Raw genomic sequence first — 27,768 nt, 5'->3', positions numbered from 1 at the left:
TTTAAAGGACAGGCTGACTCTCTTTAGTGGTGAATGTAGCTGGTGACTTTCAGTTGAAGCCAATGTTCATTTGCCATCCTGAAAATCCTAGGACCCTTAAAACTTTTACCTACTCTGCCTGTGTTCAATAAATGGAACAGTCTGGATAATAGGACATCTGTTTACAACACGGTTCAATGAATATTTTAAGCCCATTTTTGAGACCTGCTTGGAAAAAAAAATTCCTTTCAAAGTATTACTACTCATTGACAATGTACCTGGTCACCCAACAGCTCTGATGATGTACAAATAGATTAATGTTGTTTTCATGCCTCTTAACACAACGTGCATTCTGCAGCCATGGATCAGGGAGTAAACTTGACTTTTGAATCTTACTATATAAGAAATACATTTTGTAAGACCATAGCTGTCATAGGTAGTGATTCCTCTGATGGATCTGGGCAAAGTAAATTGAAACCTTCCAGAAAGGATCTGCCATTCTAGATGCCATTAACAACATTTGTGATTCAGGGGAAGAGGTCTAAATATGAACATTAACAGGAGTTTGAAAGAAGTTGATTTCAACTCTCATGGATAATTTTGAGGGGTTCACGACTTCAGTGAAGGAAGTCACAGCAGATGTGGAAATAGCAAGAGAACTAAAATTTAGCAATGGAGTCTGTAGATGTGACTGAATTGCTACAACTTGATGCCAAAACTTGAACAGATGAGGAACTGTTTCTTATGAATGAGCTAAGAAAGTGGTTTCTTGAGTTGGAATCTACTCCTGGTGAAGATGCTGAGACCATTGCTGAAATGACAATAAAGAATTTAGAAAATTATTTAAACATGGTTGATAAAGCAGAGGCAGCGTTTGAGAGGACTGGCTCCAATTTTGAAAAAAGACCTACCATTGGTAAAATGCTATCAAAACAGCATCACATGCTAGAGACATCTTTCATGAAAGGACAAGGCAATAGATGTGATAAACTTCATTGTTGTCTTAAGAAATTGCCATAGCCACCCCAACTTTAGTAACCACTACAGGGATCTATCAGCAAACAACATCCAGACAAGATCCTCTGCCGGCAAAAGGAGTACAAACTTCTGAACATTCAGATGATCGTTAACATTTTTTAGCAATAGTGTGTGTGTGTGTGTGTATGTATATATTTTATATGGGGTCTCGCCATGTTGACCAATTTGGTCTTGAACTTCTGGGCTCAGGTGATCCTCCCACCTTGGCCTCCGAAAGTGCTGGGATTACAGGTGTGAGCCACTGCACACAGCCTATTTTTTATTAAGGCATATATATTGTGTTTTTCGACATAATGCTATTGCACACTTAATAGACTACAGTATGATGTAAACATAACTTTCATATGGACTGGGAAACCAAAAAAAGGTGTGTAACTTGCTTGATTATATCACTTTATCGATATGGTGTGGAACCAAACCTGCAATATATCCAAGGTATGTCTATAATATCAAGGGAAATTTCACGTACGAGATAAATTCCAGAGACATTACAGAGGTAGAATGGATAAAGCTTGAGTACTGATTGGAAGTTAAGTGAATGAAAAAAAGAAATCAAAGATAATGCTAAAGTAGAGTTCAGGTAAGGACTATAAGGACGAAAAGGATTAAAGGTAAAAGATTTTGAATATCTACACTGATTTGTTTATGTCAAGGAAATTTCAAAAGCATAGCCAAAATACATGAGTGATACAAATTTTATTTTTCATGCTGAAATTTTTTTACAAATTTTATTGCGTCATACACAACTACAAGAGTAACAGTTACAACTGAATTAAAAAAATAGCATTTTGGGGGCATTTCTATTTGTTTGCTACTATCATAAGCATGTTTTGTTACATGAACAGCAATAATAATTACAATTACAGAACTGCTCAATTCATAAATGTAGTAAGTGTGTCATGATGGAGGCTACTACATAATATAAACAGTAAATGCCCAAACATATTTTCATATTCTATATTATTTATTATATAACTAGAATCAAGGATTAGAATCTAGGTAATACCATCATTCAAATATCTGACCAAGTCAATCAAGTGAGCAAGCACGTCAAATCATTTTCCAAAATCTGTTATAGTTTAGTTCTAAAGAAAAATATAAGATGAAACACATAAGGCATGGCTTGTTAATAATTTATGCCTAAAACCATTATATAATAAAAATCTGCATATTTTGCAACTTGGCATTTGTTTCATCTGACACAATAATAAAAAAGATGAATAGTACTATCAGCACTTGGAATTACCCAACTACAGCTGATATAGTACCTCCCAGACTTCTAGTTTCTAAAATTCTGGGTGAAGTGGGACAATTTGAACTATAACAGTCTACATGGTAGTAATATTACCTTTTGGCCACTGGCTCAATACTAATCCTTTTTTGTTTTTTAATATATAAAATATGCTGAAATTGTATCTCTTAAAACACATTTCAATTAATGTAACTAAAAACAGAAGGGTAACAGCTTCCTTTTAGAAGACTTAAGATTTAGTTATGAAAAATCTGCCATATTTGTTAAATTAATGCAACATTTTTAGGGTGAAATATAGATCATACTATATTTTTCAATTTAGAGTCTGTGATAAATACTTGTACAAATAACTATAAACACAACCAAATTACTTTTAAAAATGGAAATTACCATTTTTATCTCTTTAGTAACTTTAATCACTTGATTTTATCCAATTTAAGGACAAACTTCAAAAATCCACTGTGAAATTTGTATTCTGACTAAGCACAAAAATACACAAACGTTAGTTCTAGTCAGAAATTTAAGCTGACAAGTGAAAAATCTCACTTTGAAAGTAGATCTGGGACACAGAAGTTAAATTTTTGATCTAAACACATCATAAATATATTGTTGTAATGTAAAAATAATTTTTTAAAAGAAATGTTTAACAGTCTTTTTACTCCACCATCTCAAACATGTAAAATTTTTCCCTAAAATAGTCTAAGATAAACATCTCATCTGGAACCCGATTTTATAAAAAAGAGAGAATAAAACTAATTACTCTTATATGTACTTGAGCCAAGTAGTTGCTGCTTCCAGATGTGAGCTAAAAATCGTGACCTAATGACATTATGGTAAGCAATCTTTTGCTTATAACCCTAGTAACTTGAAATTCAATTCCTATTGCTTATCAAAGACCCATATGTATTTGTAAATTTAAAAATTTACATCTTTTAAAAAGTACCTAACAAACTATTTTCTTAAATAAAATATAATTATTATATAAAGAACTGTTTATTCTAAGAACTTTAAAAGACAAACAAAATGGGGTGCGGGAGAGTTGGGCACATGCCCTCCAAGAAAATATCTAGAATTATATCACAATAATAAGGCTAAGAACCATGAAGGATTTATTAGGCTGAAGTTCCAAGTCTCCTAATATGTTACTTTAATTGTGTTTTTGATGGTCTCCTACCTATTTGAACATTGCGGTGTCCTTTCCAAACTGTAAATCAGACAATCTGAAGTGTGTTATATTTTATTGTCATTTTCTTAGAGAAAATAATTGCTTCACTGGCCTAACAAGGCACAGAAAAACTGTACACAAATAAAATATAGCCATTTAAATGTTCCATACTTAAGATGGTTATTCAGTAATTTCAAACAATTTATGTGGTATCTAATATTTTCATACTATTCTTATTTCAAATCTCAAATAAATTAATTTCTATTATTTATAAATAATTTCCTTAAACAATGGATCAGTCTTTATTGGAATGATGAAGGGGTACTAAATTTTAACAGAAAATTAAGCTAAAGATTATGTTCCAAAGCATTTTATAAGTGTTCATTCTCCATTTAAAATATTTTAGAAAACAATGCTACCAAAATCTTAGTCCAGCAGTATTAGTTTGATTGTCACTACTAACTATTTGAACTTTCCTCTCATTTTTAATCATACCAATCTGAGTCAGCAGGGATTTCCAATATATATTTTAAACGATAGAACACAGATATGGGAGACAGAGATACTTGGTCTTGCTCCAGTTGTACTACTTAGTAAGTACGTGATCTTCAGCCAGTCCCTCAACTTCTTCATGCCTTTCCTTCCTCTTCTAAAAGATAAGGAGCCTATCACTCTCCTTGTTGGACTCATGGAACTGTGGGAAATCATGTAAGAAAAACATAGGAAAGAACTCTAAAAAGGGCCAATGTGCTATCAACATACAGAGGTTTGTTATAGTACTGGATTTTATTAGAATGACCAGTCTACTAGGGTGTAACTTAAAGTTATTCCAGGAAGTATCAGAAAAATTTCTGTAACATATCTTTACCATGTCCTCTGGATAAGGTCTGAGAGCAGTTTAGAAAAGCGTATTAATACCTATCCTATTCCCATGGAAAAAAGCACATTGGACACTGACCTAAGAAAAGCTAAAAGCCTCATTCGCTCTTTCTAGATGTTTTATGGCTATACTTCTGCTTCACCTGAATGTGTGTTTGTAGTTTTATTAATTTACAGCCTGTTTTGTTCCAGGCTTATTCTGACAGTTACTTAACTCTCTCTGAAAGTAGTCACATACCATCTTTATTTCTCTTCTATCTTTTTACTTGTTTCAAATTCTTGTTTTTTTCTGACTCAAACTCCACTAAAAGTAGATATAGTAAAAAAAAAAATTAATTCAAAAGATGAAGAAAAAAAGATTCAAAATTAAGTGACTAAAAGCAAATGCTTCTTCTACTTTCCATCCTTTTTGGGAGATACTGTCATGCACTCTAATAGTATGTAAGAAGCACAGATCATCAGAAAAATCTGTTTAATTTACACAATGTAATTTTCCAAGGTTAAAAGACACAAGCAAGAAAACAAGGATTGATTTTTGTATGAGTGTATCTAAAAGATAATTTTGAAGAAATGAATGGTGATAATAAAGTAAATGGGACATGAGGACAGGATGGGAACATAATAGAAAGGATATGACAAAATAACTTTTTTTTTGATTTTACACAGTCACTAAATGTGTAAAATTTACACATTTTATTAAATGTGTAGTTCACTAGCTAAATGTGAAAGCAGACAGGTGACTGGTCACATATGGAGAAGCAGATTTGGAAGCCCTACTAGAGATAATAGGTGATTTTTGAAGTCACATAATTAAAAATTTTGAGACAAAAGGGGACCTATATCATACATAGACACAGATCATGTCAAATGACAATGATATAAAAAATACAAACAGAATCTGTATCAGAGAAGTATGCAGTAGTAGTCAGGAAATGTAGCAGAAAAATGAAAATGATTTTTTTTTTTAAATACTAGAAAGGCCATAATGAACTTAAAGGACTGATTTGGGTTTAATAGTAAGGATGGCTTGAGTTAGCAATGAATTAAGGGAAGACTAGTGTTAAAAAAACAAAAAAAAAAAAAACAAAAACCACATTCGACGAATTTAAGATACCCAGGAAAACTTGCAGAAAATAATATGAAAATTAAGGGGAAACCTGAGTGTGTATAAAGGCAGAATTAAATAAAGCTTATGTTTTATGGTTGAGAGAGTCAGACTAATAAACAGGCTGTTTCAGACCTAAGTTAGGCACTTAGGGGTGGGGAAAGGGAAACCTGATTTCTGTCATGAGAAAACAGAACGCAATTAATCTCAACCCAGCTACATTTTTTGGTATCATAACCACTCCTACACTTAGTACATATTTTAAATGTCCCTAGAACTTGGCAAGTGAAAAGACAAAAAAAAAAAAACAAATGAAAAATGATACTGAAAATATAAAACAGCAAAGTTGAATAAGTCAATAATCTATATTTGAAAACAATTTTAAATAAAATTAAAACCAAAAGTAGAAAACTATAAAAAAGTAACTACTAGAGGCATCATATTCCAAGTGATGTGCAAAGTGATTAAATTTCTAAATAGGTTTTATTTTGGCCACCATCATTTAATGACATTCAATTAAGGATTTCTTGAACAATTTCTATCAAAAAAATAATTTCCTCCTCTAAAACATTGATAAAATTGATAACTGGGTACCTAACAGTTGCAAAACATGTCTACACCATTCTTTAGTATGAAAAGCAACATAAAAAAATGGAGCATCAAAATACTTTATTTCAAATTTATTTTATGCCAGATCCATGATGTAATTGGAACCTATTCCCAGTTTATGGGTTTCTGAATTTTATTTTCCTATTTGTATTTTTATGAGAAACTTGTTGTAATGAGTCTGTACCACTTTATTTGACATTTACTAAAGCTGTATAAAAGCCATGCACAGTTTATTTACAGTATTGTACATTAAATGATAATGTTTGAAGATCACACAAAGATTTCACAAAACTATAACTAATACAGAAAGATGTGTGAAAACATTAGGGGCTTTCAAAATTTTAGGTATGGAATTTTGCAAAGATTATTTTGGCTTATAAGTGTTAGGCAATCACTAACCTGAAATAAGTGACAAAAACATGCAGATGATTACCGTTTCAACAAATGAAAAGCTATAAATGTCTAGCTAAAAGCTAAAATATTGTGTAGCTGAAATACTACCATATAACAATGGGAATTTATAAAACAGGAAAAAAGGTTATTCTTTAAAAGTCTTCCATGAGTAATAGACTTTCAGTAATTTTCTATAAAAACATTCAGAAATTAAGTTTCTCAAATTATGTTTATCACCAAAATTATGTTTTCAGTAGTGACTGGAGCTATGACTTTTAAATAATTATTTATTGTACTATAGGGGAAGTATCAGCTTTTCCCTGTAGGGGATAGGCTGGAGAAGGAAATCAACCAGTAAATTTAGATTCAAGTAAAAGATCCTAGTACAAATATATCATTAACACAGAGTGGAGAGTTACAAGAACTGCAGGTCCACATACTTTTAACTGTACTCTTAGAAGTGTAAACTTTAGGTTTGTTCAATTTAAGGTCTCCTATTAGGAAATACCTCTTCATTGAGAGTATAGGAAATATCAATAGATATTTCTTCTTTAAATCCATCTCTTCCAGTTTTTACTGTTGTGGCTGAAGTACATTTAAATATTCAGACTGCCCCAACTGATAAGTTGTGTTTCTTCCACAGTCGACATACTGATACCTCTCCTGGGATATCTGTTCAGAGTGGCCAAAGTATGTTGTTGTCACAGTAACTCTAAAAATAACGTAAGTGAGGAGAGACATTTAACAGTTATATTAGAAGTTTTTCCATAGTGAGACTACTTTAACACATAAAAATTATCTCCCAGAAGAGAATATTTGATTAATGATAACTTAATATTGTGCACACAATCCTCTTAAGGAGTATTTCCCCAACAGACAACAAAAATGGATAGCTGAGTGAGCCCTGTCGACATAATTACACATAATATAAGTGTAATATTTTAAAACAATTATCTTCTGTTAAAAATATAAAAGTTCATTATATGCTTAAAAGTGACCATGGTTCTCTTATCATAGAAAAAAAGGTTAATCAAATGTCAGCTAATGGTCAAAACACCAAACCTATAATCAACAATGTTTTATTGGCTTAGATAACACCCAATTTACAAACCAATAATATTCTTATTACTGTTAATAACTATTTGTCAAGGGAGTAAGGAATTGGATGTGGGGCTCAGTTCCCTGTATCCTTTCCATTTTCCTGAACTCTTGTGACATCCAGATTCACTACTTAGCAGTCACGTAGTCTTTCACTACTTCTCTGAACAACCATTTCGTAATTTTTAAAGTGGGTGATATTTACTCATAGCACTCTTGTAAGGCTTAAAACCCAACTGAGGTGGCATTTATAAAGATGTTGTGTATATTATAAACCAATGTTATAAATCTAAAATGTTAACAAGCAATATCTCTTTCAAAAAAGATTTGTACTTACTGCATCATGAGTACTATGTTATGCACTTTGATGGATATCAGAGTACAGAAATCACTGTTAAAGAAATTAAAATGTGAACAAATGCAAGTTACTACATTATAAATTAAAAATTCTCCTTCCTATCTTAAAGCTAACAGAGATGCTAAGAAATATAATAAGCATTTGTTGGTTGAGAATTTTCTATACTTCAAACAATGACTGATATATTCATGACTTCTTACTCGAAAAACATGTATGTATTCATGCCACTGCAGTTGCAGGGTTGTTTAAATGCAGGCTATAAATTACTTATATATTTTGCTCATCTTCTGAAATTTTGATAACTAGGTTGTTATTTACCCTAAAAGTCTGTATCTACACTTATTCAAAAGATGATGAAAATTTATAATTATTTTAACATAGTAACAAGTTTAACACAGTAACATAGTAATGAAAAATAAAGTGACATGGTATAACCCTAATTCTGAAAAATAAATAAAAAAACAAATTTTATGTGTATATATACATGAATATTATATATGTTGAAAAAGAGGAACAGAGAGGACCAGAAGCCAGAATACTACATAATGTACTCTTTTTGACTGATAACGGAAATTAAAAAATATGTATACTCTTTATACTTTATTTTATACACTTCATTATTTGATAATAAAAAGTTATTATAAATCAGAACTTACTACATATAACTCATTTCCTCTGCTATAACGGTAGGTACTGTGTAATCAATCTGAAAGGCAAAAGGAGAAAATCGATAGAGAACAGGATCAAAACACCAAACATTTCAGATATACTTCATAACTGCAAATAATTAGAAATTTTTCTCCTTTTACAAGCTTGATTCTCAAAGATTTCATCTTGTATGTGTATAAGACACATTTCTTTTTCTTTTTTTTTCTTTTTTGAGACAGGATCTCACTGTGTCACCCAGTTTGGAGTACGGCGGTGTGATCACGGCTCTCGAGCCTCGACCTACTGGGCTCAAGTGATCCTCCCACCTCAGCCTCCCCAGTAGGTGGGATGAGAGGTGCACACTACCACACTCAGCACATTTTTGTATTTTTTTGTAGAGATGAGGTTTCACCATGTTGCCCAGGCTGGTCTCGAATTCCTGGGCTCAAGCAGTCCACTGAGCTCAGCCTCCCAAGGTGCTGGGATCACAGGCATGAGCCACTGTACCCAGCAGAGACACATTTCTAAATCAAGTTTTTGAGGAAATCCCCCACCTCCTTCAAGTCATATGATATACAAAGCTGACATTCATTTAACTCTTACAAAGTATTTCATGATTGATTCTTACTTGTTTCATATCAAGTGGACCAATAATGGTTATGTTGTTTAAGCGTGCCTTTCCAATAACTGTTTTTGAAAATTGAACTTGGGCAGTGATGTTTTCAACTTCGACAGAGTAATAGTTATTGTTTGTTATATTTAGTGTGTTCTACAAAAAAAGGAGACAGAAAATGTACAAGTTAGCTAAAAATAAACATACAAATATGTATTTAAAATTAAAGTAACTTCAGCTGTAGCTATGCTTCATTTATTAAGAAAAAGAAATATCAAAATGTCAAAGAAGATTAAACCAATTATTTGGTTTTATGCACGAGTACTATGTATGTAATATGCCAAGAATAAAAACATAACTCAATATTTAAAAAAACAAAATGTATAGCTTCAGAATATGGACATTAGTAAGCTGTTTCCTATTCTATTAAATACAAAGATGACCATTTAAAATGTTCAACAGTACCTAAAATAATCTTTTTTGTTTAAAAGAAATTGCTATTTCAACTTGTACACTAGTAGAGATTTACAACAGCTCACTATGAAGAAGAAATGGGCTAGATTCAAGTCTGGTTGGTTGGGGAGAAATGTGGTTGCATCATTCACATGCTTAAGTAACAACTAATAGCTGGGATCACCTTCTACATTTCTAATTTACAACTATTGTCTCAAATTACTGTAGAAAACAGTCATCAAAAAATTTAAAAATGTTAAATAAAAAATAACAGACATATAAAAGATCTATAACAGTCATACCAAAAGGTATCATAAACAAAATCCATAGACACTAAATGATAAATAAAAGAAATATTTGTAAGCATCGGTTATAATCTATAACATGCAAAGAGCCCTTACAAATTGAAAAGAAAAAGACAAAACTCTAACAGGAAATGAAAAAAGAACAAAGGATATACATAAACAAATCAAAAAGGTACAAAGCTAAATGGCCAAAAATATTTTACAATGCTCAAATTCATTTATAGTTAGGAAAAAGTTAATTTAAGTAAAAATGGAATATTGCTTTAAATTCTTCAAACTAGTACAATTTATAGAAAGCACCAAATTCTATTCCTGGCACAGATATGGGAAAAGGGTATATTTTCATACTGCTAGCAAATATGTGAAGTGTTACAGCCATTTCATCAGTAATTTAGTTATATACATTAAAATTAGAATTATGTATAGACTTTTATCTGGCAATCCTACTTCTGAGCACCTATTCCACAGAAATAAAAACATTAGGATGCTAATGACAGTGTTATTTGGAATGGGAAAAAAAATCCTGACAATAAAATGAATTCTATTCATAAAAAAGAATAAATTATATTAAGTCCTTATATGGAATATTATGAAGCCATCAAAAAGAATCAATTAAGTCAGATAATTAGGAAAGATTTTTACAAGGTATTAACAAATGTGAAAACCAAGATGCACATAAATAAGTACTAAATAATATTTTTTAAAAATACTGATTTTTATAAAGCTGAATATGTGAGTGTATACATAAATGTTAATAGGAATATGTAGAAAGATATGAAAAGATGCAATATGGGATGAGTTGAAGGAGAGAAAATAGTTTTAGTAAAAAAAGGATGAAAGAATATGCTAGAGTCAGCGATTATATGATTACATTTATGGAGTCCTTTACATTGGTATAGTCACAAATGTAAAGAAATTTCAAAAATGTTCTCAAACACAGTAAAAATAATCTTTAAATATATAAACATTTTATCTATTTGGCTCTTAATGTTCATGTCAATTTCATTTCTAGACATGATAGGAAAGAGATAGTTAATTTGAGGTCAATGGATCTCCTGATAAAACCAAGGATTGAAATTCAGAAGAATCTTGGAAGTCTTTGTATATGCAAAATTATGCTGATACATGTCTTTTTCTGTACTGTCCATAGTTTCATTAGAATATTTAAGGGATCAATGATGTAATACAGGTTGAGAATACAAATGCTTATGAGAATTAAGACAAAGAAAAAATAAGACAGAATAAATAATAATTTAGTAATAAAGGTTAGACATTTGTTGCTCAGAGTAGTAGTGAGAATCCATTTAATTTAAAAGATGAAAAGAGATCACCATAATTATTAACAAAGACCCTAAACTACCTATGATCTTTAATTGGCAAATGTACTTTTAGGAATTTATCCTAAAGAAATAACCTGAAATGGAAACAAAGTTTAAGCACAAAGATGTTTTCTTAATATTTGTAATAGTAAAATTAAACATCCATTAAGAAAATGGTTGAATTAATTATAATATGATCATGTAAAAGACTACACAAGACCATTTAACATGGGAAAATGTACTGTGACCTCAGTTGAAATGTGCATTTGTATATATGTGAATGAATGTGTGTATCCTTTACACATGAGAATGCTTACATTTGTAAATGTATATGCATTGTTCGTAAATATATGTATATGGTAATAGTTCGACCTAGGTAGTAGAAGTAAAAATCTTTATACATTATAGTTCTCAAATGTCTTATAATGACAAATATTTTCATAAGTAGAAAGACAAATGTTACTAAAAAGTTGTACTACTAATATATACTAATCATTTTAAGAAAGCAAAGCAGTTCCATTTTCAAAATACTGATAGATAATGTACAGAAAGTTCAGCCTCTTATCTCATTGTCATCTAGTTAATGTTCATCCAAATAATCTTATTTTTCATTTAATGTTCAGTCTGTCTCAGTTTAAGTGGCAGTATTCCAAAATGTGAGAATTTCTGCATAATTATTTAAAATAGAGTATGATATGCACATTTAAATATACTTGCTGGTACTTAAAAGAAAACATCACATGGTTTTCTATTATTTGTTAGTACATATTTATGTTATTTGACATGAAAAAAGTCTTTGGAGGTAGGCCAAAAAAAGTCTGGCCAATGTTTTAAACAGTGTATAAAAAAGAAAATATGTTCCTTGTTCCAAAGGGCTAAGTGAGAAAATACCCAACAATTCCCCAGTTGTATAAAACAATTTACAATTAGCATTGTGTTACAAACGTTTTATTCACATATATATATATTTTCCTATATTGTTGTTTTTAAAGAAAAAGCCCTTAAACTGGCAACTTTTGATAGAAAGCAATAAGAATAAATGGATCCACGGGATCCATTTTTTCTCTGTAATTAAGTAGTGATTCCACTTTAACATACCATTCCATTTCACTCACTGTCCCGACAAACCTCCCTCTTTCCAACCACCACCACAGACATCTCTACCTCAACCTTAACCACACCATTAACCTCTGCAAGAAAAAACAACTATCACTCTTCCTGGCAGATCACTGTCACTCAGATATATCTCATGGCTGGCCAATAAATATTATCCCTTTTCCTAATTCAACAGTTAGCAAACCGTGCTCTTTTCAAACAAACGTTAACACGTAAAACAGGTAGAAAACCTCTCTAAGGTTTTTGTTTGTTTTGTTTTCATGAGTGGCAAGGCTACACAGCCCTTTCAAAAACAATGTCCTAAGAAACACACATTGTTTGCAAAAAGAACAAAGCTGGAGGCATCACTTCAAACTATACTACAAGGCTACAGTAACCAAAACAGCATGGTACTGGTACCAAAACAGAGATATAGACCAATGGAACAGAACACAGCCCTCAGAAATAATACCACACATCTACAACCATCTGATCTTTGACAAACCTAACAAAAACAAGAAATGGGGAAAGGATTCCCTATTTAATAAATGGTCCTGCGAAAACTGGCTTGTCATAAGTAGAAAGCTGAAACTGGATCCCTTCCTTACACCTCGTACAAAAATTAACTCAAGATGGATTAAAGACTTAAATGTTAGACCTAATATTTAAAAAACCTAAAACCATAAAAACCCTAGAAGAAAACCTAGGCAATACCATTCAGGATGTAGGCATGGGCAAGGACTTCATGACTAAAACACCAAAAGCAATGGCAACAAAAGCCAAAATTGACAAATGGGATCTAATTAAAGTAAAAAGCTTCTGCATAGCAAAAGAAACTATCATCAGAGTGAACAGGCAACCTCTAAAGAATGGGAGAAAATTTTTGCTATCTACCCATCTGACAAATGGCTAATATCCAGGATCTACAAATAACTTAAAAAAATCAACCCCATCAAAAAGTGGGCGAAGGATATGAACAGACACTTCTCAAAAGAAGACATTTATGCAGCCAACAGACACATGAAAAAATGCTCATCATCACTGGCCATCAGAAAAATGCAAATCAAAACCACAATGAGATATCATCTCACACCAGTTAGAATGGCGATTATTAAAAAGTTCAGGAAACAACAGATGGTGGAGAGGATGTGGAGAAATAGGAACACTTTTACACTGTTGGAGGGACTGTAACCTAGTTCAACCGTTGTGGAAGACAATGTGGTGATTCCTCAAGGATCTAGAACTAGAAATACCATTTGACCCAGCAATCCCATTACTGGGTATATACCCAAAGGATTATAAATCATGCTGCTATAAAGACACATTAACACGTTATGTTTATTGCAGCACTATTCACAATAGTAAAGACTTGGAAACAACTGAAATGTCCATCAATTATAGACTGGATTAAGAAAATGTGGCACATATACACCATGGAATACTATACAGCCATAAAAAAGGATGAGTTCATATCCTTTGTAGGGACATGGATGAAGCTGGAAACCATCATTCTAAGCAAACTATCACAAGGACAGAAAACCAAACACCACATGTTCTCACTCATACGTGGGAATTGAACAATGAGAATACTTGGATACAGGGAGGGGAACATCACACACCGGGGCCTGTCGTGAGGTGGAGGGATGGGGGAGGGATAGCATTAGGAGAAATACCTAAAGTAAATGATGAGTTAATGGGTGCAGCACACCAACATGGCACCTGTATACATATGTAACAAACCTGCATGCTGTGCACATGTACCCTAGAACTTAATAATTAAAAAAAAAAAAAAAAAAAGAGGGCATTTTCACATATGCTAATTTACAAAAGAGAAACCAGTCACTTGTATTTCATCTTTAAAGCTGATAAAGGAATGGTCTATTAAACGTGGCAAAAACTGTATTTCCCAAATACAATGAAATCAAAATGTTACATTTATAAAATCTATCAAATCAACTATGTCAACACTTTGCTAGAAGTTATTCAGAGTCATATGTTGAAAAGTAAATTGTAATACCTTTTTTCTTTTTTTAGTTTATTTTACCCTCCTAAAGACATTTTCAAATGCTAAATGATTCTGTATATACAGAATTGCCAGTATTTATTATTGCTATTTTTAGCAGAACCAGAAATGGTAGAGAAGGTCAATACAGAAAAGACATACAGAAAGCACACTGACCAGTGTCACATTTAACAAACATCTCTTCTCAATGGGGACAAAGGTGCTGCTTAATAGGATAAAAGAATGAAGTTAAACATTTTTCATATAAATTTATACTCACTGTGATATTTAAATAAATTGTACGCTTCTGAACATCATAACTGACATAGGCTGATTTTACACCAATGTATTTCACGTCGATAGAGCGAGGGAAAAGGAAAAACACAGCCAATCCAGAAAGGAGTAGACAGACAAACACAGAAGCCATCACATACAGCTTTCTGAAAAGGAAAAGAGGGTATTTAAGTACATGTGCACCAGAAATTATATAATGCAACATTAGAGAAGGTATGTTCAATTTCCCCCATATATCAGCAGCAACATATATAAGATGCTAAATGTTACCAAATTTTCACATCTGAAAGTATTGGGTATGGTTGAGTCTAAGTCTATTAAGTGTTAAGATGTTCTCTTTAAAAGATGAAATCGGCGGGATGCGGTGGCTCACGCCTGTAATCCCAGCACTTTGAGAGGCTGAGGCGGGCGTATCAAGTGGTCAGGAGTTCGAGACCAGCCTGACCAACACGGTGAAAAACCATCTCTACTAAAAACACAAAAATTAGCCAGGTGTGGTGGTGTGCGCCTGTAATCCCAGCTACTCAGGAGGCTGAGGCAGGAGAATAGTTTGAACCTGGGAGGCAGAGGTTGGAGTGAACTGAGATCGCACCACTGCACTCCTGCCTGGATGAGAGAGCGAGACTCCGTACCAAAAAAAAAAAAAAAAGGAATCACATTTTTGGACACTGAAATTTTGGGCTTAAAAACAATAGAACATTTACTTTTTTGACTGCCAGAGCAGTTTTCACAGGAGCTTCATACAAACACACATTTCAAAACTCCCTCTGAATTCACTGAAGCAGAATTTTCACATGTAAGTTTTGCCATTACATGATCCCCTAAAGTGACTGCTCATCAGAACCATCTTAGAAATAATAATGATGGGGAAGGGTGAGCATTAGGAAAAATAGCTAATCATGCTGAGCTTAATACCTAGGGGATGGGTTGATGGGTACAATAAACCACCATGGCACACATTTACCTATGTAACAAACCTGCACATCCTCCATATTTTTAAAATTAAAAAAAATGACACAACCACATGCCTCATCAATGATTCTTACTATAATTAGTCTTTTTTTGAGTATTCTCATCTCAAAGTACTTACATACTCAGTTTTTAAGATTTTTTTACATTGATCAACTCTGCTTTGAAGGTGTTGTTACATTTCTTTTTCTAATCAAGAAAAGATATTTTATGCAGGTATAAGACAAGGAAAAATTTGTAGGTAAAAACTTCCTCTTTTCAAGGTTAACCTCAAAACCAGAGTTCAAATAACTATTTCCTGTTCTCTCTAACATACAAGTCCTCTATTGGATGCCCACAACATCCTTTTTTTGTTTCTGAGTCTTGCATGACAATTACTTATTTTCCTTACAATCTACTTATACAAAAATTTTCCATTTTATTGTTTCTTCCACTCTCTGCCACCATTTCCTTTCTAAATGCTCTGATGGATTTAATCTTTGTATGTATTACAAGAGCAATTAAAGTGCCTCCTGCAGATATTTTATAAATATTTCTTAGTGTTTTAAGTTGCCCAAGTTAAGAACAGAGCAAACTGGTTTATTAAAAAACAAAATAATACAAGCAAACACAAATTTGCTAAGTCACTGCTACTAAGTCCATGCTGTTGTCTTGAGCAAACAAAGCAGTTCCCACTCACTCATTTTGGACTCTCTCAACCTGAGTAGGGGTAGTGATCCCCACTGGATTACCTAATAGGAAATTTAAACACGTTTATAGTATCTATAATACACCAAAATACATAAAAAGGCATAAGAAGAGTTTAACATCATCATAATAAAATCTGAACTTTGCTGGATTTTCTACACTTCAGCGTTTTATTTTTAATTACTTATGGGCGGGTGAATCCATCATAATCTAGTCCTTAGGGCTTATAAGTCAGTCCTAGTTGTGAATAAATGAATCATGTTCTACATTACTCTGTATACCACGTTTGTAGCCATAACGAACATTACTGAACCTGGTGGGACAATAAAACAACATTCTATCTAGTATTTCATTCCAAATTGAAAAGTTGGCTAGTTTACTGACAAAATATATGTCTCCATTACAAAATTAATTGGTAATGATTTTTCTTATGGCTCTAGTGATAGCAACCAAATCCTGGGAGTTATAAGGTGCTAATGAAGTTATGAAAGTTGTGTGGTATATCTGCAATCAAGTTAGAATTCCATTTTTGCCATTTCCTACCTGCAGTATTTAATGCAATTTACTTTTCTTCCGCTTTAAAATCCATGTTTGAGGATTAAATGACATAGCTAAAGTATACAGACAAAAGCAATTGATAAATATAATTTTCTAATAATCTCACCATAACTCACTCAATTTGTAAAGAAATAAAGACCCAAAGTTGTTCCCAAAATATTATAATTTTATTACAAATTGAGAAACAACAACTGTTCTTGGCCTTGTGTGAGCTCTGAGGACTATTCCCTCTGCTCCTACTGGGTGGTCTTTCCTCAGCCTCGGGTATGTTCCTCACACATATATGTTGATTAGGACACAGCTGCAGGCTTAAGAGCACCCTCTCCAGCTCTCTACCTTCTGGTACCCTGCCCTGCTAACTCTAGTCATTTTGGCTTTCTGGACACCCAGTTCCATCTCCTCCATTGAGGAAGACCACTGAGCTCTGCCTGGGTTGGTTTCTTCCTTGTGCTGCAGGCTGGAACCTTTCTCAGACAGTAAGCTGGTACAATCACAGGGCTTGCTGGTGCAATCATAGGGCTTATCCCCTTTGTTTTTGCTTTCTCAGGAATCACTGCCCTGTGCTGGCTGATGTCCAATGTCTGAAAATATTGTTTACTATATTTGTCCAGTTTTACAGTGATTTCAGGTGGGGTATTTCAGGCATTATTCTATTTGGGTCGAAAGTGGAAAATTCAATTTCTTTGATTTTGTATCTCTTTGGTCTTATTGCTAAAACTCTTGCTCCCTAAGGCATTTACATAATAACTTATTTACTTTAAGTATAAAATTTCCAAACTACATCAAAGGTACTCCTAACAATGCAACTATTAAGTACAGTTTAAAATTTGCTGTGATTCTCTTTGCCATTTGGAACACAACCCCCGACATTTATAGTCACAGCACAATGTTTTCAAGTCACTTAAAATAATTATTTCAGTTTTGTTAGTGTCACCAACTTCATATACAGTTAGAATAATGTTTCCTTTTGTCTCAATTTTTGGCAGTTACTTTTGATTTCATCTTTTAAGTTATGTAAAAAAAATGTACACAGATACAGACACACACACACACACACACTTTACTTGCTTATCCACTCCCTCTTCCAAATTCCTTCCCAAACTCAGAGGTGAACCAATTGTATTAGATTTGGTTTATCATCCCATTGTTTGTCTCTTTGTGTGTATATGTGTGGGTTTGAGTGTGTGGTGTTTTCAAAGAAAAACATATTGTCAATATCACACTGTAGTAAAATATAGTTCTCCTTCCATTTTACCATTGTGTACACATAGTATCTTATTCCATCAGTCCTCTATTATTGGTATTTACATTGTTTCCAGTTGTTTGCTTCTGCAAACATTGGCACAATAAATAATTTGTGCAAATACCATTTACTATATTTGACAACTATCCTGAGAATAAATTTTTCAAAGTAGGATTTCTGAGCCAAAAAGTAAATGCAGATGTAATTTGGCAAATAATGCCAAATTTTCATTCACTAGCAAGGAATGAATATACTTGTTTTCAGTCACTACTGCCAACAAAGTATGTTGTCAACATTTTGGATTTTTGCCAATGTGATAGAAATGGCATCTAAGTGTAGCTTTAATTTGCATTTCTATTATGAGCAAGATTGGACATCTTTTCAAATGTTTAAAGGTCATTTGCATTTCTTTTTTGTGAACTAGCTGTTCATAGCTTCTATTTTGCTTTGGAGGTTGGCCTTTTTCTTCTCAAATTCTGAAGCTCTTTATAGAGTAAGGATATTGGCCCTCTGTCTGTGATATGATTTGTAAACTTTACTACTTAGTTTGCTATTTGTATTTTGACTTCAGTTAAGGTTTTGTCTTCATCCTGTAAAAGTTTATCTGTCAAATTTATCTTTTCTGCATTCAAAATCATAGTTTAAAAAGTTCTCCCACTTTTAGGTTATAAAGGGATTAATCCTAATTTCCTTCATATTCATATCTGTCTATACATTTTGTAATAAAAGGTCAGACTGTTTATAAAATCCTTGGTTCGTTTTATTTTCCTGATTTAAATATGTCACACCATTGCTTATCTGTCTGAGGCACTGTAGTCAAGAGGCAGCATGTCAATCTGATTTTCTAACATTTATAAATTAATTGATCCTTTTGCCTAGGTATTTAGGAGTTTTGTTGTTTTCTTAAAGTTCAAGAATTTCACTAACCTGGGTTGATTTTTTTCAGGATTGTGGTGTCTTTTCAATATGCAGGTCCCTGTGTTCTTGATTTAATGTTTTGCATTTGTTCAGTTCTATTCCTTTGGTTTTCTTCTTCAGATGCTCCAATTACATACATGTTTAGTTTTCTTTATGTGACTTTTAGACATTTTCTCTCAAATCCTTTACATCAATTTGTTGTTTATGTTTTCATTCCTCCCGTGTATGTTCTATTTCCCTGACTGTATTTCCAACGTATTTGTACTTGTGTTCTTCCAGTTTTGTGGATATGTTTTTCTTCTAATTCTTTCCAGAGGTCTGTAAATTCTCTTTGCACATACTCTCATTGTTTAGTTATCTCATTTCTGAGCTTCTCAATTTCTGCCTTATGCTGTCCTGTTATAGCTTTTATAGTATTAAGTTAAAGTGTTTATCTGCTCTTTTCACATGCCTTTATTAAAGTGTCAGTATTTTGCTTAGCTTACTTTCTTCAACTTCTTAAAAAGTATATTTGTATAATGCTTTGTTGCAATCCTTTCCAGGTGCTCATGTTTAAATGAAAAGAGCTTTTGTACTTTCAAGAAAAGGTTTAATTTGCGGTGATGGAATATGCCAGCGTTGCTTTGCTAGCTTCACTGTTCAAGGGCTCCATCCTCTGTTGATATACAAAGTATTTGAAAATATGGCCTCCATGTATATTTATCTCCACAGTTTTGAGATGATCTCCCTAATATGTGAATCTGTTCTCTCCTTCCTTCGTAACTCCTGTCCTGTAAACATTGGATTCACTCAACTTTTTTCTTGAGGATATGTATTTGTATCCTTTTGCAATAATATTTGTTTCCACATTTCCCAAGGTCTCTGAGGATTTAGGATGGTCCAGTTCCTTCTGATCTTGAAGATACTTAGCAGGTCTCTGTGGTCTTTTTGCACTTTCTCCAAGCTAGAGCATGCAAATCTTGTCACTTTTACAGATGATTCTTGGAAATATTTGCTGGGTGTCCTCTTCTTTTGGGACAAAGTATTTGCTTTGTGTATCAGGGCTCATATGATCCTTAGTAACTCTTTTTGCTTTCCTTCACAACCTCCACACAGCTGCTAAGGCCGTTGGGGTCCCTGCTGTCATCATGTTTAAATACCAATTTTTATCCTGGGGTTGTGGAATACACCTTATCATCCAATTTTTAATGAAAATTTTATGTGTGTGTGTGTGTTTGTACTGCTATTCTAGATCTATTTCCATAGATTTGAGAAGATAAAGATACCATACTGCTTTCAAGACCTTACCCCAACCAGAAAATCCTTTCTTGTCTGTTTAAGGATACAAAGCATATGATGACATAATTTAACTACGTGACAGCATTTTTCCTTTTAATAGTTTTAACTAGTTGTTATACATAATTTGAAAAAATACAAAAAACAAAAATAAAACATAAAACACTGCCATATTCTTAGAATCACTTACGTTCTTCTTGGCCTTAATCTCTGATCACTATATGGAATCAATGCCACCAGTTGGTTTTCTTGCCCTAAATGTGAAAGAAGTAAGTTTAGAAATTACTATGATTAGTTAAAAATATAATGGCTCCCCATCACAATCTGGTTTGGAAAGACCAGAATATCATCTGGCACTCATCTCTTTCCTTTAGTAAATTGCTAAGTCTTCAGAAAGTACCCAGCAGAAGTTCTAGAGAAGACAGCGTGTTTTTTCACACCTAAATGTCTAGCTAAAAAAAAAAAAAAAAAAAGTATAACAAATGAGGGCTTACTTTTTCTTCCACTAAAAAAAATCTAAGTCCTAGCTTTCAGAAGAGCTAAATTTACCAGGCCTTCCTTCAGCTTCACTGGTGTCCATTAAGACTCTGATTTGGTTGTCTGGATGATAGAATAAGAAACATATTGGTATCACCCTTTCCTGAAACCTCTATCATCTCTATCATTGCAGAGCTTCTGACATTGTCCCCCTTGAAAACCAAAACCGGCCTCTGAAGTAGAAGTCTCAAGCTTTAAGAGCCCCCTACATAATGAGCCTTCCAGGGCCCTTTCAGGTCTCACCCCAATCCACGTTAAAGTCACTTCAAAATCCATGATTTCTTTCTTGGGTTGAGCTATATCCATAAGTTTAAAGGATAAATGGACCTTTAAATGCCAATTTTATAATCTTATTAGAAGTTGGCTTATCATATTAACTATTAAGGTACCAGATAGTCAAGTTCTCTTTAAAAGCTTTCTAAAATGCTTCTGTTATTCCCCCCGACACATCTATACTCTTCCTCTCATCTGTGCTCCCCCATCACACCCATATATAATTATACAAATACATATAACATGGATATCTGTATCTTTGTGTGTTTACATATCTCACCTTGTTTAGTGGTATTCATCTGGCTAAAACTACAACCCTGGTTAAAACCAACCCTCTGGCTCCTATGCATATATCAACACAGGTAAACATGGACACAGAAAAACACACAACTACACTGACTGGTTTCATTTTTGATCACTCATGTCAAGTAGCACTTAATGATGTCAACAATCATACTACATTTCCCAAGTTCATACTCTCAAGCTGACTCTCCAAGACCACAATTTTATAACTTCAACTCTCTTCAAATCTTTAATATCTTCTTCGCTATCCTCATTCTTAGTTCATTATGTGATAAACGGAAGATAATTTCTACAAGCTTCTATTATCAGATCTATCCACCTACCCGCTTCTGCGTCCATACTTTACCTTCTCTTTTATTACCAAGAATAAACCACCTGTGCTTATAACTTACCTTTTATAGAAAAAAAGAGCAGCTCTTTGTTCTTGTGCAGTAGATCTGCCCTTCTGTCTATTCAAGAACATTGCTCCAATAATTCTCTTATCTCCTGAATTACCAATGTTTTCTCTACAGATAATTCTCATCAGTATACAACTGTCTATTATTCACTCTATCTTACAAAGAAAAAAAAAATCCCTCTCCTGACCTCACAGCCCCTTCTAATGCCTACCTCTCTTCTCTCTGCTATGGAGCCAAACCCCTCAGAAAATCTATTTTCTCTCTATGTAACATCTCCTATGCACTCTTGAGCCCACTCTATACATGCTACACATGCCTTTACCAAAACCGCTCTTTTAAACTCTTCTGTGGCCTCCATATAACCAAATCCAATGGCCAGTTCTCAGTCTTCACACTACCCAATCTATCAGTAGCATATGACAGTTGGTCATTCTTTCCTCCTTGGTACACTTTCTTCACTTATCTTCCATGATACCAGACACAATGATTTCCTCCTCTCATTCTGTTCTTTCTCAGGGTCCTTTGTTAATTCTTTCACTGACCTTGATATGCTACAGTGTCTCAGGATTCAGTGCTAGGGTCTCATTTTGCCATCTGCACTGACTAGCTTGCTGCTGTCATCCAGCTGAGCTTTAAGTGTCATCTATACATTGGTAACTTGAGGCTGGGCCCTGCAATTGAATTCCTGACCCTTATGATAACTAACTGCCTAATGAACATATCCACTTCCATGTCAAATAGGCATCTCCAAATATCCATGTCTAAACTTGAGCTCCTGAACTCTCCTGTGACATATACACTCAAATAATCTTTTTTTTCAATTTTAATAAATTGCTACTACATTCTTTCAGTTGCTCAAACAAACCCCCCCCCAAAAAACTCTGGAGTCATCCTTGATTTCCTACTTTCCATAATCTGTATCCAGGCAGCCAAAAAAGTTTACCGGTCATACCTCAAAAATGTAACCAGACTGCTAAAACAGTACTCCCCTACCCCCTGAGCCTGGTGCATTAATCCCTTCAACTACAATAATTATTTTATTCTTAAATAGCTACTATCCCTGTGAAAATAAAACCATCATACTCAAAGGCCAACGCAAATGTAAACTTCAATTCAAACCCACAGCATTTTAAGATACATTTTAAGCATCTTAAAAATGTATACAAAGTATACTTTATACTTTGACCTTCTTCCCTCTGGGTATCTCCAGGGTCACATATCAACTTTCACCAAGAAGATAATGAGAACAGCATAAAGTATCTTTATTATTTCTACTTATTGACACTGTTCCTAAAGTAGCTTACAAGCAGCACATAAGGGATTATTTCCTTCTGACGTCCCCTATGATATATCACAAACAATTTTTTTTTTCAATTTGGCTCATTTTCACATACCATCCCTCTTCACAGAGTTTCTTTAACTCATTAGGGCACAGCCAGCTTATTATTCTTCTTTAGATAATGAATTAAAAATATTAGGTTGGCCAGGCGTGGTGGCTCACAGCTGTAATTCTAACACTTTGGGAGGCCAAGGCTGGATGATCGCTTGAGCCCAAGAATTCGACATCATCCTGGGAAACATGGGGAAACTCCATCCTTATTATTAAAAATAATAAAATTTTAAAAATAACATGAAAGAATAAGCTTCCTTACACATTAATTCTGGCTGGGCATGGTGGCTTACTGCTATAATCCTAGCACTCTGGGAAGCCGAGGTGGGAGGATTGCTTGAGGACAGGAGTTCAAGACCAGCCTGGCCAACAATTGCGAGATCTCATCTCTTAAAAAAAAAAAAAAAAATAGGTCAACAAATTACTTAAATTGCTTCTAACATCTGATATAGCAAAGTAGCAAGTAACCATGATGTCATCTCTACAGATGCCAAATAGGACTAAAAGTTTTCATTTACAAGACAGTGAATATCTGCTATAATAGCAGGTGGGAATGAAAAAATACTGGAGGTAGTGAGGTGGTTTTCTTTACTGCTTTAGGAACCTTAATTAATACTTTATTTGTTTCTTTTGCATCTTTTTGACTGAAGGTAACTGATATGATGTTTCAACTTTAATTCTAAGAGTCCTCTACAACAGGTGGTTCCTGAGACCCACAGTTTTTATAATACTTGAGCAAATACCTAAAATCATTTAAAGGGAAAACAATACAATAACACATACCCCTAGGAATTCTTCCTGTTCCCTGACAAGTAGGGCAGGTGACACTATCTCTTCCTGTAAATTCCACATATGGAAACTGAGAGACATCTCCATTTCTTCCATCTTCATTATGGACTTCACTATTAACCAGTCCATTCCTCATGTTTTCAGATGTGACTCCATCATAAGCATCTTCTTTGCTTGAATGCAAAGGCAAATGAGAAAGAGACTTTCCCATGTCTAAAGAAAAATAAAAATCTTACAGTAAACTTCAGGGAAAAAAGTACATTCAAGAACACTATGAGATATTTACACTAATTAATTTAGAACAGTCAAGGAACAGTCAAACTCTGTAAAATATTTGAAGGGATTTATTCTGAGCCAAAAATGAGTGAACAAGGCCTGAGGCACAGTCTCAACAGGTCCTGAGAAAATGTCCTCAAGGTAGCTGGGTTACAGCTTGATTATACATTTTGGAGACAGAAATTACAGGCAGAGGCATAAATCAATAGATGTAAGGTATACATTAATTCAGCCCAGAAAAGCAGGACATTTTGAAGCAGGGGTGGAAGGCTGGGGGGTGTCCAGGTCATAGGTGCATAGGTGGATTTAAAGATTTCCTAATGGCAATTGGTTGAAACGGTTAAACTCTACCTGAGTAGTTGAAGTCAGCAGAAAGAAATGTTTGTAGTTAAGACAAGGGAGGAGGATGTGGAAGCCAAGGTTCTTATTATCTAGATGATGCCTCCAGGTAGCAGGCTTCAGAGAGAATAGTTTGTAAATGTCTCTTATTACTCCTTAAAATATTCCAGGCTCTTGGTTAAATCGCTGCTGAATTAGGAAAAGATCTGGAAAGGAAAGGGGATTCTGTACAGAATGTGGATCTTCCCCATGAGAGACAGCTTTGCAAGGCCATTTCAAAGAAATATATTTTGGGGTAAGATATTTCAATTTCTCTCAGGGCCTGCTATCTGTCGAGTGATTCTATATTAGAGTCAGGTTGGGATTTGATATCTTATTGCTACAAAGAGACTCTTGTTAGTCTTCAAATCTCTGTTTTAATTGATGCTGGTCAGTTGTGCCTGAATTCCAGAGAGGAAGGTACAACGAGGCATGTTCAATCCCCTCCGCCCACCTTTTCATCATGGCCTGAACTACCTTTTTAGGTTTACTTTGGAATGCCCTTGACAGAGAAGCGGGGTCCACTTAGTTGGGGGGCTCAGAATTTTATTTTTGGTTTACAGAACAAACATTAAGAGAATGTTCATACTACCTTTTGGATTATACCTTTTGGATTAGGATTATATCCAATCAAAATAATGTCTGAAACAAAGGAGCCATTTACTAGAGTCCACAAGTGTTTTTTTAAACAAATAATGTGAAATGATGTCCTATCATGCTTATGATGAGAATGGGCTTTCAAACATTAACATTTGACAAAAGTCTACACCTGCAGGTTCTCTGAAAAGAAACATGCAGGTTTCATTTTTCTTAGAATAAAATAAAAATACATTCTACCTTTTAACTAGTTGGCACTAAAGGCAAAAATTGCTTTGGGTAGACGATAACTAGGTATTTGATGTATATCACCAAGTAACTTCAAAGTAGTATGTTTCAGCCTCTGAAAATGCACGCACCTTTTTGATAAATACAATCACCACTCTTTTCCATCCTTAAATTTCTTGCTTTAAACATTTAAACACTCGCAACAACAATAAAAAGCCCCAAAATTCCAAAATCACAGTTTTTTTTTCATTCAACAGTTGACAGAGTTAAAATTATGAAGCCAATGTTCCAAAATATTAAATATAAGTTACCAATACAAAGCAGCAAAATTTAGAACACTAATTTCAAAAATTTTAGGATAAGAGTATCAAAATAACAATACAAATGTAAAAATCTAAGTAGAAATAAATAATTAGTACTAGTGCCTACACAAAAATAACTTCTGCAGGTAGATAATGAAGTAACTTTATACTTAAGGTCATACCCTTTTAAAGCTGAAAAGAACTTAATAGTCATATAATACACCCTGCTGGTATTTTCCTGCTTATATCCTGAGAAAAAATAAAGTGAAAAAGTAAAACTGAAAAATAACATAATTATACTCCTTCTAAATTTGATATGTCTTTTATCGGTTCCTAAAAATAGATTACATACATTCAGACAGATAGTATTTCTTTCAAAAATTCTCACTTATTTGATTAAACAAAACAGACATTCCAAGTAAGTCAGTTCATCCTAGAGTATGAAGAAAATTTTACTTTCTAGAACTGGCATGCCTGATAGGAGGCTGCTTGGTGGGTACAATGTGTGTTGCTCCAGTGCTGGATGCACTAAGGGCTCTGACTTCACCAGGATGTTGTGTATCAATGTAGCAAATGGCACTTGTACTCCATGAATATACACAAAATAAATACAAAGATAAAAAATATATAAAATTCGCATGCCATCCACTTGTTGCTGTCACTCAAATAAACAGAATTTAAAAAACTATACAAATGGTATGCAAACAAATGTAAAATGAGATTTTCACTCTTTCAAAATAAAAAACTATGTATTTATAAAAATCACTGCCCACATCAAAAATACAAATGATTTATGACTTCTAAAAAATCATTGTCTTAATCAACACCTGTCAGCCACAGGTAGGATAGGGAAGATTTAACATCACTGTCCCCACACACTGTAACCTTGGGGTCTATGCGGAACACTAGATGAATTGGGATCATTGGGCCTTATCAGCAAGGCCTTAAGGGCACTCTTTCTGGGATGTCAGTCAACACAGCCAGGCTGTAAGCTGCATCTTAACTGGAGCGCGTTGAGAAAAAAGACACAGAAAGGCAAACTCAAGTGGCTCTCCGTTTGAGCCTGTTTTCTGTCCTAATCTAATAGCTGCCATGATCGATTCTGCTTTAGGTAGGTGTTTGGACAAGTGCCAGACTGTGTGAGAAACTGGGAATCCCTTGCCTTCTCTACTAGATTTTCCTTAGAGAACTGACAAGTTTAACCACTTTTATTCTTGGGAGACTCAATAGTTTAAAAAAGGGGTGCTAGACCCTCTTCTGCAACCTCTCTGGGCTCAGTGTTATTACAGCGGTTCCTTACTTTACTGAAAGTCAACATGGATATCAGACTCAGTTTGGAGAGAAAAAATATATCCCAGCACTCCAATTTAAATGGCTCCTGATCTTCTGTGTAGACACTGGTTTTAGTTCTAAAAGGGCTTGAGAACTAAGGAAACCAGCGCCTTTGAAAAGCTCCATAAACAACACCTAGCACAAAGCCTACTCTGTAAAGCTGCAAAATAAGATCCCGGCACCACGGCAAGAACATTCATCAACAGCAAAAGGAAGAGGGCCACCTGGCGCTCAAGGTGTGAGGGCCTAGAGGCAACCCAGAGGTCGGGCTTGGGCCGAAGCCGAGTGTTCCCTGGCTGGGCCTCGTTAGAGGCGACACAGCAACTCGATCACCAGCCCTGACCGCCGCCGTACCTGCGGCTGGCCCAGCACCCCAGCGGCCTCCCCTCCTTGTCAGGCCCGGCTCAAGCCGCGGCGCAGCCGCTCAGCCTCGCTCCGGAAGGGGACCTGGGGACTGCACGTCCGGGGTCGCTCACCGGCACGCGGGGCGCTGCGCAGTCCCGGGCTGCTTCGGCGCGGACAGGGCCGAGGACAGGGTCGTGGAGTCCACAGTCCCGGGAGCCGGGGGGTGGAGCGACCGGCCTGGAGCGCGCGGCCGCCGCAGAGCTGGGACGGGGGAGGGGTAGGACAACGACGGCATCAGCAGAGGCCAAGCGCTGCTGTAACCTGCGTCCGCGCCTGCGCAGAGCGCTCCCGGAGGGGCACCCCTG

The 27,768-nt window shown here is 34.6% G+C and overlaps 1 protein-coding gene across 3 annotated transcripts; it reads right to left on the bottom strand.

Moving 5' to 3' along the window:
• Nucleotides 1-1,694: 1,694 nt before the first annotated feature.
• On the bottom strand, nt 1,695-27,768 carry TMEM106B (transmembrane protein 106B). Of its 3 annotated transcripts, none has more exons than XM_518973.9 (8): nt 27,535-27,768; nt 23,940-24,158; nt 20,446-20,509; nt 14,592-14,751; nt 9,153-9,293; nt 8,533-8,582; nt 7,856-7,909; nt 1,695-7,132 (listed from the first exon to the last, which is right to left on the bottom strand). In XM_518973.9, the coding sequence occupies exons 2-8, from the start codon at nt 24,154-24,156 to the stop codon at nt 6,994-6,996; spliced, it is 825 nt and encodes a 274-aa protein (XP_518973.3). In that variant the 5' UTR covers nt 24,157-24,158; nt 27,535-27,768; the 3' UTR covers nt 1,695-6,993. The 3 variants fall into 3 exon arrangements, with proteins under 3 accessions (XP_518973.3, XP_009450937.1, XP_054543367.1); XM_009452662.5 differs by having other exon boundaries at nt 5,765-7,132; nt 27,413-27,749; XM_054687392.2 differs by lacking the exon at nt 27,535-27,768 and adding an exon at nt 24,573-24,766 and having other exon boundaries at nt 5,765-7,132.

This window comes from Pan troglodytes, chromosome 6 (genome assembly GCF_028858775.2).
Source record: "Pan troglodytes isolate AG18354 chromosome 6, NHGRI_mPanTro3-v2.0_pri, whole genome shotgun sequence".
NCBI lineage: Eukaryota > Metazoa > Chordata > Mammalia > Primates > Hominidae > Pan > Pan troglodytes.
The sequence above is the reverse complement of the archived record's forward strand: the minus strand, read 5'-3'. Positions and strand labels throughout refer to the sequence as shown.